At 44.5% G+C, this 12920-nt stretch overlaps 1 protein-coding gene across 1 annotated transcript; it reads right to left on the bottom strand.

Moving 5' to 3' along the window:
* Positions 1-944: 944 nt before the first annotated feature.
* LOC121965964 (uncharacterized) lies at positions 945-8136 on the bottom strand. Its single transcript, XM_088079536.1, has 5 exons — positions 7703-8136; positions 3703-3999; positions 3371-3489; positions 2436-2775; positions 945-1599 (listed from the first exon to the last, which is right to left on the bottom strand). Exons 1-5 carry the CDS (start codon positions 8076-8078, stop codon positions 1286-1288), a joined length of 1446 nt encoding a protein of 481 aa, XP_087935662.1. The 5' UTR covers positions 8079-8136; the 3' UTR covers positions 945-1285.
* Between the last annotated feature and the right edge of the window lie 4784 nt (positions 8137-12920).

The raw sequence follows: 12920 nt of genomic DNA on the forward strand, positions 1-12920 counted from the left end.
TGTTTGCTTTTTACTTTTCTTTGTGTATTTGTATCTGTAAGTATTTTTGTTAATGAAGGTGTGTATGATAAATAAAAATTCAGTGCAGTCGTATATTATTTATTCATTTATGAATTCTGTAAATCAGCTGCTCTCAAGATTCAGAGATTACACTGAAAAATGTTTATTTTGTAAATATGAAATAAAAACTTTTGGTCACTTATGAACGCCTGTGTAAAATTGTTTTGGATAAATTCAGAATATTTATTTAAGACGTTGACTGCTTTAATTATTAATTTAGAAATAATAGACACTATCTTTTTATGATATGAATGACATTTACAGCAAAACAGTTTATTTTGAAAATCTTTATTTTATACAAAAAATTCTACATTTCCAAAAGCAAACTGACCAAAGCGATGCCACACAAAACATCTGAAAACAGAAAGCAGGCGCCGCACCCGAACATCACATACAGTGACAAAAGCACCAGAACGAGACATTTCCAGCCAGAAACCGCAGAAAAAGCTGCTTTTGTCTGATATCGTGTTAAACTGAAAATCTCTGGGTTTTTGACTGAAGACATTTAAAGACATCGCCTCGGACTTCCAGAGACTGCCATGAATGTATTCATTTTTTCTGACATTTTATAGACCAAAACTTTCATCAAGAAAACTATGCTCAGACTCAGGGGCGTTTTTAGGATTTGAGGACAGTGGGGGCTTACCCCGACCTCTGCGGGAAAATAAAGAAATCATCAAATCTTTAAAAAGAAAACACGCCTTTCAAACACGCAGTCCTGCAGGATTTTTATCTTTTAAACTTTTAGGCAATTCTCTTTTTTTGTGATCTTTGAAAGCATTTGACTTTTTTGTTTTTATTTCTGGTGAGTTTTCTTCTTTAAATTTTTTTAAAACATGACTTTTTTTCTTTAAAACTTTATGGTGATTTTTTTTCCTTATACATTTTTTGTTGTTTTGTTTTTTTACTTTCATTTTTTTTGCTGATTGTTTTTTTTTTTTAAGAAATGTTGGCAATATTTTGTCTGTATAATGTATTTTCTTTTTAATTTATCACAGCCAGAAACTTCAAAAGCATAAATCATAGTTGGCTTTTCACATTTCCAACAGTCACATGTTATAATACAGGTTGGTGAGACAAAATTAGGGTATATATTTAGCTTTCAAACACTTTTCCAGGCATGGAAAATGGTATTTGCAAATTCCATGACTTTTCCAGGTTTTCCGTGACGGCAGGAACCCTGGTAGGTTTCAGACCGTAGCCTGTCGGAGAGTTCGTGCAGCCGTCACATCAGCCGGCCGTCAGGACGCTGCAGGTGGAGCGCCATGTTGGCCCGATGTTGGTGGCTGGAGCCGTGTTTGTTGATGTTGTGGAACTTGAAGACGCGGGAGCCGCGGATCAGACCGTTCTGCTGGACGTTCTTGCAGTGGAGGCGGCAGACGTGGCACCACATCAGGTCCAGGGTCGGCGAGTAGCGCAGGAACGGGAACTTCTTCAACCACACCTTCTGGAAACGAGGAGCCTTTCGAGGTCTAAACTTCGACGAGTCCGAGTCGGCGTCAGCTGCGACGTGAGGTGGCGGGGACAGCGGCTGCGTCCCTGAGAGGACATGTGGACACGTTTAACCCTTTATTTACCATCAGCGTCACACTTTTTTAAAACAACACCCTTTTAACAGAGTTAGAGGACAAACTCCGACAGATCAGCTCAGCACAGTCACACCCAAAAAACTATTTTATATATTGTCCTTAAAATAGACAATAAAAAGGTTTTGTCCTTTTAGTCTCATAAGGTGTCAGAGACACAAAACAGCATCAAAATAGAGCTTGTTGATCGAAAAAAGAGCCAGAGGAGGATCCCCCACACCCCTGACAGAGGACACAGCTGAGACACTGATGTCCTAAAATCCCAGAAATGTCCTAAAATCCTAGAAATGTCCTAAAATCCTAGAAATGTCCTAAAAGCCTTGAGACAGCCTAGATTCCTAGAAATGTCTCAAGATCTCTAAAATGTCCTAAAAATGTCCTAAAATCCTAACAATGATCTGACATCCTAGAAACATCATTAGAACCTAGAAATGTTCTAAAATCCCCCAAAACCCGCGAAACTTCCCAAATTCCTAGAAACATAAAAATTCCTAGCAATGTCCGAAAATCCCAAAAATGCCCAAAAATTCTAGAAATCTGGAAATATCCAAGAAATTTTCTAAAATCCGAGAAACATGTTTGGGCCTCCTGTCTGTCTCCTGTCTCCTGTCTGTCTCCTGTCTCCTGTCTCCTGTCTGTCTCCTGTCTGTCTCCTGTCTCCTGTCTGTCTCCTGTCTCCTGTCTGTCTCCTGTCTTTCTGCTGATTCATATTTTTTTGTGTAAACGATAAAAACAGTCGATGTCTCTTCATCATCCCAACAGAATCATTCGGGGGTTTTTCAGACTCACATGCAGGCTCCTCCTCCTCCTTCTCCTCCTCCTCCTGCTCCTCAGGACTCTGCAGCTCCTGCTCTGATTGGACCGGAGCCTCGTAGAGGACAGGTGAGGTCTCCATGTCCTCCTGTCCTCCTCTGAGACGGGACAGCTTCTCCTGCAGCTCAATGATCCTCCTCTGCAGCCTGGCGCAGCACACACAGCTGGAGGAGGCGCAGCAGGAGCAGGAGGAGGAGGAGGGCTGGTTCACAGGTGGGAGTTTAAAGCTCATGCTGGCGTCTCCGGAGGACGCTGCAAAAGCTCTGGACCTGCTGGACGCCTCCAGAGCAGCTTCCAGAGCGTCTCTGAAGAACTCCTGAAACATTTTATTAACCTGTTAGTGCAACGACAAAAACTTTCTGCTGAAACGGACGGAAATCTGAATATTAATCAGAATGAAAAAGTGACTGACTTTCCTCATATATATGTGTATGTTTTAAATTATTTCACAGAATTATTATAATTTTCAAGCATTTTTTGGGGGGATTTAGAATTTTTTTTAAAAACAAGGGAGAAATGTCCATAGAACTATAGATTTGTAAATATCATAATTATATGTTTTTAATTACTTTACAGAATTATTATAAATTTTAGTATTTTTGGGGGGAGTTTAGATTTTTTTTAAAAAGCTGGGAGAAATGTCCACAGAACATTATATTTGTAATCACCGTTATTATATGTTTTAAATTATTTTAGAATTATTATAATTTTCAAGCAAGTCTTTTTTATATATATTTTTTGCCAATTTTCAGGTAATTTTCTTGAATGTTTTACTAAATTTTGGGTAATTTGTTTTTGAGTTGCTCATCGCCTTTTTCCCAAATTTTTGAAAGACATCAGGCCAGTTTTGTCAGGTTTCACGGGGTTAAACAGAGATGTTGTGTCAGTGGGAGCGTGAGTTTGGGTCGTACTCTGAAGTCGCGGTCGCTCTTCTTGGCCGGCTGCTTGCTGAAGTTGGACTGACGCTGCAGAGCCGACTGCAGCAGAGACTTCACCTCTCTCCAGGGGCGCACCGATGGACGCTCTGCACCTGAACACAACACGAGCTCAGACCGCCGTTTTTTCTTTTTATTGGACCAATGTCCCCCTGTCCACCTCCCAGGTGAAAAAAGGGACAACATGCAAGCTTTTATGTCTTCTTATATTTTGGTATTCCACGCCGATTGTACTGCAGTTGCTTTGTTGCTGAAAACAAGTAAAATATATAAAAAAATACAAAAAATAAAATTAAAAAAAGCCTCACCTGTTGCTGCTGCTGTCTCTGTCTCCTGCGAGGGTCTCATCTCTGCAGGACATCTTTGGTTGTGAGCTCTGTCCTGCTGCGCAGACTGAAGGAGACGCTTCAGGCGCTTTTTGATCTGGTCTCTGTCCTTCTGCGTGGACTTGGACGGACACTTGCGGCGCCTTCTGACCTGGAGTCCGTCCCGTGGAGCAGAATGGAGGGGACGCTCCGGGTGTCTGTGTTGTCCCTCAGTGTGACCCAGGTGCAGAGACGGGACCCAGTCTGGATCCGACTCCAGCATCTCATAGGCCGGTTTACCTGCAGACACACCAGGTGTGAACGTCAGACAGTGATTCAGTTTCACTTTTACTGCTCCTGATGTTCTTCTGCTCCGTCTGTGCCCAGAGTACACTCTGCACACCGGCAGCGTGGAGCAGTGTGTTACCTGTGTCTCTAACAGTGTGTTACCTGTGTCTCTAACAGTGTGTTACCTGTGTCTGTAACAGTGTGTTACCTGTGTCTGTAGCAGTGTGTTACCTGTGTCTGCAGCAGTGTGTTACCTGTGTCTGTAGCAGTGTGTTACCTGTGTCTCTAACAGTGTGTTACCTGTGTCTGCAGCAGTGTGTTACCTGTGTCTGTAGCAGTGTGTTACCTGTGTCTCTAACAGTGTGTTACCTGTGTCTGTAGCAGTGTGTTACCTGTGTCTGCAGCAGTGTGTTACCTGTGTCTGTAGCAGTGTGTTACCTGTGTCTGTAGCAGTGTGTTACCTGTGTCTGCAGCAGTGTGTTACCTGTGTCTGCAGCAGTGTGTTACCTGTGTCTGTAGCAGTGTGTTACCTGTGTCTCTAACAGTGTGTTACCTGTGTCTGTAGCAGTGTGTTACCTGTGTCTGCAGCAGTGTGTTACCTGTGTCTGTAGCAGTGTGTTACCTGTGTCTGTAGCAGTGTGTTACCTGTGTCTGTAGCAGTGTGTTACCTGTGTCTGTAGCAGTGTCTTACCTGTGTCTCTCACAGTGTGTTACCTGTGTCTGTAGCAGTGTCTTACCTGTGTCTCTAACAGTGTGTTACCTGTGTCTGTAGCAGTGTCTTACCTGTGTCTCTAACAGTGTGTTACCTGTGTCTCTCACAGTGTGTTACCTGTGTCTGCAACAGTGTGTTACCTGTGTCTCTAACAGTGTGTTACCTGTGTCTGTAGCAGTGTGTTACCTGTGTCTGTAGCAGTGTGTTACCTGTGTCTGTAACAGTGTGTTACCTGTGTCTGCATCAGTGTGTTACCTGTGTCTGTAGCAGTGTGTTACCTGTGTCTCTAACAGTGTGTTACCTGTGTCTGTAGCAGTGTGTTACCTGTGTCTGCATCAGTGTGTTACCTGTGTCTGCAGCAGTGTGTTACCTGTGTCTGTAACAGTGTGTTATCTGTGTCTGTAGCAGTGTCTTACCTGTGTCTGCAGCAGTGTGTTACCTGTGTCTCTAACAGTGTGTTACCTGTGTCTGCAGCAGTGTGTTACCTGTGTCTGTAGCAGTGTGTTACCTGTGTCTCTAACAGTGTGTTACCTGTGTCTGTAGCAGTGTGTTACCTGTGTCTGCAGCAGTGTGTTACCTGTGTCTGTAGCAGTGTGTTACCTGTGTCTGTAACAGTGTGTTACCTGTGTCTGTAGCAGTGTCTTACCTGTGTCTCTAACAGTGTGTTACCTGTGTCTATAACAGTGTGTTACCTGTGTCTGTAGCAGTGTGTTACCTGTGTCTGCAGCAGTGTGTTACCTGTGTCTGTAGCAGTGTCTTACCTGTGTCTGTAGCAGTGTGTTACCTGTGTCTCTAACAGTGTGTTACCTGTGTCTGCAGCAGTGTGTTACCTGTGTCTGTAGCAGTGTCTTACCTGTGTTTATAACAGTGTGTTACCTGTGTCTGCAGCAGTGTGTTACCTGTGTCTCTCACAGTGTGTTATCCGTGTCTGCAGCAGTGTGTTACCTGTGTCTGTAGCAGTGTCTTACCTGTGTCTCTAACAGTGTGTTACCTGTGTCTCTCACAGTGTGTTACCTGTGTCTGTAACAGTGTGTTACCTGTGTCTCTAACAGTGTGTTACCTGTGTCTGCAGCAGTGTGTTACCTGTGTCTGTAACAGTGTGTTACCTGTGTCTATCACGATGTGTTACCTGTGTCTGTAACAGTGTGTTACCTGTGTCTGCAGCAGTGTGTTACCTGTGTCTGCATCAGTGTGTTACCTGTGTCTGCAGCAGTGTGTTACCTGTGTCTCTAACAGTGTTACCTGTGTCTGCAGCAGTGTGTTACCTTTGTCTGTAACAGTGTGTTACCTGTGTCTGTAACAGTGTGTTACCTGTGTCTGTAACAGTGTGTTACCTGTGTCTGTAACAGTGTGTTACCTGTGTCTGCAGCAGTGTGTTACCTGTGTCTGTAACAGTGTGTTACCTGTGTCTGCAGCAGTGTGTTACCTGTGTCTGCAGCAGTGTGTTACCTGTGTCTCTAACAGTGTGTTACCTGTGTCTCTAACAGTGTGTTACCTGTGTCTGCAGCAGTGTGTTACCTGTGTCTGCAGCAGTTTGTTACCTGTGTCTCTAACAGTGTGTTACCTGTGTCTGCAGCAGTGTGTTACCTGTGTCTGCAGCAGTGTGTTACCTGTGTCTGCAGCAGTGTGTTACCTGTGTCTGCAATAGTTTGTTACCTGTGTCTCTAACAGTGTGTTACCTGTGTCTGCAACAGTGTGTTACCTGTGTCTGCAGCAGTTTGTTACCTGTGTCTCTAACAGTGTGTTACCTGTGTCTGCAGCAGTGTGTTACCTGTGTCTGCAGCAGTGTGTTACCTGTGTCTGTAACAGTGTGTTACCTGTGTCTCTAACAGTGTGTTACCTGTGTCTCTCACAGTGTGTTACCTGTGTCTCTAACAGTGTGTTACCTGTGTCTCTAACAGTGTGTTACCTGTGTCTGTAACAGTGTGTTACCTGTGTCTGCAGCAGTGTGTTACCTGTGTCTGCAGCAGTGTGTTACCTGTGTCTCTAACAGTGTGTTACCTGTGTCTGTAGCAGTGTGTTACCTGTGTCTGTAACAGTGTGTTACCTGTGTCTGTAACAGTGTGTTACCTGTGTCTGCAGCAGTGTGTTACCTGTGTCTGTAACAGTGTGTTACCTGTGTCTGCAGCAGTGTGTTACCTGTGTCTGCATCAGTGTGTTACCTGTGTCTGCAGCAGTGTGTTACCTGTGTCTCTAACAGTGTTACCTGTGTCTGCAGCAGTGTGTTACCTTTGTCTGTAACAGTGTGTTACCTGTGTCTGTAACAGTGTGTTACCTGTGTCTGTAACAGTGTGTTACCTGTGTCTCTCACAGTGTGTTACCTGTGTCTGTAACAGTGTGTTACCTGTGTCTGTAACAGTGTGTTACCTGTGTCTGCAGCAGTTTGTTACCTGTGTCTGCAGCAGTGTGTTACCTGTGTCTCTAACAGTGTGTTACCTGTGTCTGTAACAGTGTGTTACCTGTGTCTGCAGCAGTGTGTTACCTGTGTCTGCAGCAGTTTGTTACCTGTGTCTCTAACAGTGTGTTACCTGTGTCTGCAGCAGTGTGTTACCTGTGTCTGCAGCAGTGTGTTACCTGTGTCTGCAGCAGTGTGTTACCTGTGTCTGCAATAGTTTGTTACCTGTGTCTCTAACAGTGTGTTACCTGTGTCTGCAGCAGTGTGTTACCTGTGTCTGCAGCAGTTTGTTACCTGTGTCTCTAACAGTGTGTTACCTGTGTCTGCAGCAGTGTGTTACCTGTGTCTGCAGCAGTGTGTTACCTGTGTCTGCAATAGTTTGTTACCTGTGTCTCTAACAGTGTGTTACCTGTGTCTCTCACAGTGTGTTACCTGTGTCTGCAGCAGTGTGTTACCTGTGTCTCTAACAGTGTGTTACCTGTGTCTCTAACAGTGTGTTACCTGTGTCTCTAACAGTGTGTTACCTGTGTCTGTAACAGTGTGTTACCTGTGTCTGCAGCAGTGTGTTACCTGTGTCTGCAGCAGTGTGTTACCTGTGTGTGACTCACCTGAGTGGAAGTGTCTGGAGCAGACTCTCATGGCGGACGGGATGTGGTCGAAGCTGATGTCGCTGCGGCCCACAGCAGCCACCCAGGCCGCTCTCCTGCTCCGGGTGAGCCGGGAGATGAGCTCCCCTTCATGGGTCCTCCAGGACGGGAAGCAGTGGAAGGTGAGTCCGTTCGGGATCCTCCTGCCGATGTGGTCGTGAGACCTGCGGCGGCACTTTATCACGCAGCAGCTCCTGCCCCCCATCAACAAACACACGTGCGTACGCACACAAATACAAACACACACACACACACACACACACACACACACACACACACACACACACACACACTGGACTTTGATAATAACACACACACGCACTGACCGAGGAAACATGCAGCACCCCAAACAACCGCCAACAGCTGAACTCCCACAACACACTGCGGCGTGACGTCACGTGACATTACGTCACCACAGAGTTTGGTGTTTTCAGTAGTTTGTTGTTGTTGTTGTTGTACTTATTCATTTAACAACGTTTATTTACACACATTAGGGCTAAATTTAAAAAACAATAGCGCCAAGGATCAGGTGCTTACAAAAGCTGAAAAGCAATGCAAGGTAAAGAAAAAGTAAAAAAGAGTAAATAAATAAATAGATACTAGTACTACTACCACTACTACTAATAATTAAGAAAGTAGTTTCAGCCTGTTGTTTACAGTGTAAATATAAAACAAATATTTCTTTTCACATTAATTGGAGTCCATATAGAAATTACTGAAAATGGGGCTCTTTTTGGTAGACTATCTTTCTTATTTTTTATGCCTTTTATCGTTGTGGCATATTAGTGCAGTTCTTGTGGGAAATTCTCATAAAACTGTTGCTGGCATGAACGTTTTGTATGTGTTTTCTGTTTGTAAATTAAAGAAAGTGGTTTCAGTCTGTTACTCTCTGTGGCCACAGCGGGCGAAATTCATGGTTTGCACGGTATAAGAGAAAAAAAACAAACTCGCCATTTTTTTGGAATACCAACGATTGAAAAACAAACAAAAAACCCCGCCATAGAGTATTAACGATAAAAAACACCAAACATTTTGAAGGGAGAAAAGCCCTTTGAAAAAAAATAAAATTCCGTAAAATCTTGAAAAATTTTAAAAGAAAAAATTGCCAAACATTTTTAAAAATCACAAAATCCTTTAAATGAAAAATAATTGCCCAGAAATTTCAAAGACAAAATCACAATAAATTTTAAAGGAAAAACAATCGACAAAAGTTTTTTTTCAAAATCACCAAACAGTTTAAAGGAAAGGTGCTTTCAAGTTCCCTTCAAAACTGTTTGGTGATTTTCTTATCTCTAAAAATTTTAACCCATTTATTTTTCATTTTATTTCATTTTTCTGCGATCATTTGGGGCTGCAAACCAAAAACGTGATCTGTTATGAAAAGTGATAAAATGACACGAGCTAAATAAATAAAGTCAAGTCACAGGCCCCGAGACACTGAAGGGACTTTCTTTGGATTGATGTTTTCTTGGATCTTAGGACAATTTTAGGTTTTCAGGACATTTTTCGGATTTAAGGACATTTCTTTTTGGACATGTCTACGATTTTAGGACATTTTCTGGATTTCAAGCTTTTTTCGCAGGTTTTAGGAGGTTTCTTGGACTTTCGAACATTTCTACAATTTCAGGAAATTAGAATTTTAGGTTTTATGATTTAGGACATTTCTAGGATTTTAGGACGGACATTAAGTCACAGGTTCCCAGAAACTGAAGGTACTCTGAGAAAGTTTGGAAGTGCTGGTGTTTGAGGGGTTAAACCAGCTGTGGACAGATGCTGCACCTCATCCTTTGTCTTCTTGTCTCTTGTGGTTTCCTGTCGGCCCTCTGTTCCTCATCAGTCAAAGGCAGAAAATGTCCAAAAGAAGGAACGCACAGTTCCTGACAGAAACTTCACGTCTTCATCTGATTTTAACGTGTTGATGTTTCTGAGAGTTTCTTCTTCATCACAAAACATCGATGAGTCAGACTGCCCCCCCGTCTGTCTGTCCTCTGTCTGTCTCTCTGTCTGTCTGTCCTCTGTCTGTCTGTCTGTGTCTGTCTATCCTTTGTCTGTCTGTCTCTCTCTCTCTCTGTCTGTCTGTCTGTCTCTCTGTCTGTGTCTGTCTGTCTCTGTGTCTGTCTCTGTGTCTGTGCGTCTGTCTGCGTCTCTGTCTCTCTGTCTGTGTCTGTCTGTCTGTCTGTCTGTGATCTGCACACAGACAGACAGACAGACAGACAGACAGACAGAAGGGCAGAAAGAAGACAGACAGGTGAGAATAGCTGCTGTAGAGGCATGAGGTCTGTGGTGTACCCGTCTTCCTGAGGTGGACCTGTCCTCCTGTGGTGTACCCGTCCTCCCGTTGTGGACCTGTCCTTCTGTGGTGGACCCATCCTCCCATTGTGGACCTGTCCTCCTGTGGTGTACCCGTCCTCCCGTTGTGGACCTGTCCTTCTGTGGTGGACCCGTCCTCCCATTGTGGACCTCTCCTTCTGTGCTGTGGTGCTCTGTGTCCCTGCTTTTATTTCACTTCCAAAATAAAACTCATCATTTACTGAGATTCATTTTCTGACTCTGCTTCCGCCTGCGTCTGTCTCTGCATCAGCGTTTTTATTTTACTTACCATGTGCAATAGTACTTTACTTATGTTTGCGTACAATTTTAAATTCCAGCTGCAATAGTACTTTTGGCACAAGAGTTTCTTTTGGGATTGATAAAGTGCTATCTTATCTTATCTTATCTTATCTTATCTTATCTTATCTTATCTTATCATGTTCGGCCTCATTTAATGTTTAATGCTCTGCTCGGGGGCCACTTTAGCAAAGTGACAGGGGGCCAGGGGCCAGTCACAGCATGTTTGTAGGAGTTTTGATGTTTCTTGGATTATTTTTTACGTTTCTTGGATTTTTTCTTTATTCTTTAGATTTCAGGACGTTTCCCAAATGATATGATATTTCTAGAACTTTAGGTATTTAATGAAACATCTAAAATTTTCGGAAATTTCTTGCATTTTCCGTTTGTAGAATTTTAGGACATTTGCAGGACATTAGAACGTTTCTAGGATTTTAAGGCATTTCTTGGATTTTAGGACAACTTTAGGATTTTGGGGCCATTTCTTTTTTTTTTTTTCGATGTTCCTACGATTTCAAGATGTTTCTTGTATTTAAGGAAATTTCTAGAATGTAAGACATTTAAGACCATTTCTAGGATTTAGGGACATTTCTGTGATTTTAGGACATCAGTGTCTCAGCTGTGTCCTCTGTCGGGGGTGTGGGGGATCCTCCTCTGGCTCTTTTTTTGATCAACAAGCTCTATTTTGATGCTGTTTTATGTCTCTGACACCTGATGGAGACTAAAAGGACAAAAACTATTCACAGAGTCAATCACTTTATTTTTACTGTCAATTAGAAAATGGTTGGGGGCACCTAGCACCTATAAGAGGCCAGATTTGGCCCTCGGCCCGTAAGTTGAGCATCACTGCTTTAGGCCTATTTAGCTGTAAAGTGGACACTGTGGTGGAGATAGAGGAGCAAGAGAGAAGGCCCTGCCACCTGTCCTCCTCCTCCTCCTCCTCCTCCTCCTCAGAGTGCAACAGTCCGGCGGCTCCAGCCGAACATGGAGCCTGATCTCCGGCAGGCTGCGGGCGGACGGCCCGGGTCTGGATCCATGAAGGAGAACCAGAACAAAAACACAACAAACTGTGTGTGTGTGTGTGTGTGTGTGTGTGTGTGTGTGTGCGCGCGCGCGCGCGCGCCGACTTTCTCTCCATAGAGTTTCACTGAGTTTACATCCGGGTTTTTTCCCTAGGCAATGGGAGTCGCAGCACCGCCGTTCCTTAGGCAAAGTGAAATAAATTCGCCGCACCGACACAAAAAGTAGTCCGCTTTGAGAACACATCTCCCCGGCGCCTCGCGCCGCTGATCGGCTCGATTTAACGAACTTTATCAACAACACGCGCAAACATCGAGCTCTCGGCGGCGGCTGGCGGCGCGTTAGCTGTCGGTGTGAGTAGTTTTTGTGTCCCTTCCTCCAGCTCCGCGGCGCAGGGATCCGTGCCGTGCTGAGGCTGAGCTGAATGAGATTGAAGAAGAGTTCTTCTTGTTTTGTAGCTTCAGTTTCTCTGTTTTTTACACAAATTTACTCAAACTAAAGATAAAATACGGCAACAAAACGGAGGTCCGCGGGAGGCAGCGAGCCGGCCTGTTTGTGTGCTGTTATTCCACCGCGGATCGTCTTCTTACAGATATATATTTAATTAATCTAGAGGAGGACTGCTGCTGAGTAAGTGCACATTGGGCTTTTTAATTTCATAACTTTGATTCTCCGTGTTGTCAAACTTCACCTGGGAGCCGCCGGGAGCCGGGCCGTCGGTGTGTGTGAGCGGGCAGGTGTGTGAGCGGCCCGGTGTGTGTTCGGCGGCTCTTTCCGTGTGTTTGGCTGCTGTGTTTCTTATTCTCGGAGTTGATATTCTGGAGGACAAGGGGCCGAGATAACTTAGACCCACCAACGACGCCTGCTGCTCGGTGTCAGAAATTTAGAAAGATGGCGTCCCTGTTTTGGGGGGACTGTCTCTGTGTGAATCGTCCGCGTTTGGGGTGTGTTTTTGGGCCACATCTCCGCCGAGCAGCACTCGGTTTTATTTATCTTTGCTGTAAGTTATCAGCGTGGCTGTTAGCGTTAGCGGCTAGCAGCGGGGCTAGCATTAGCCGCCACAGCTAACGTTATCCACTTGTTCTGTGTTACATTACAACACGGAGACATGTCGGAGCTGCGAGGGCGCTTTGGATGCTTTTTACCCGCACCGAAACACTCCGGACCCCGCTAAACCCGCAGCGTTAGCTGCTCCAGCTCCGGTGGATTCACACGGCTCACACCGAGCATCCAGACGGCCACGGTGGCTCAATAAGACGGTTATTACACATTAATTTTCACCGCCGAAACAAAAAGAAAAAAAAACCCACAACACTTTTTCAGAAGCACTTATCGGCTCTCATCTTGAAACCCTCCATTTTACAGCTTCATTTCTTCCCTTTTCGGGGCCCTGCGTCTGCGTGCGATGCTGATGGAAGTTTATCCGGACAACTTGGTGTCCCACCCGGGGAGCAATTACTCCAATTAAGCGGCGGCGTCCACACGCAGCCGGGACGCTCTTAAATGCTCCGTTTTTCCGCTGGAGTTTGGTTCCCAGCTGTGTGAACAGAGT

Source organism: Plectropomus leopardus, chromosome 7 (assembly GCF_026936395.1).
Source record: "Plectropomus leopardus strain MGB_pleo_1.0 chromosome 7, ASM2693639v1, whole genome shotgun sequence".
Lineage (NCBI taxonomy): Eukaryota > Metazoa > Chordata > Actinopteri > Perciformes > Serranidae > Plectropomus > Plectropomus leopardus.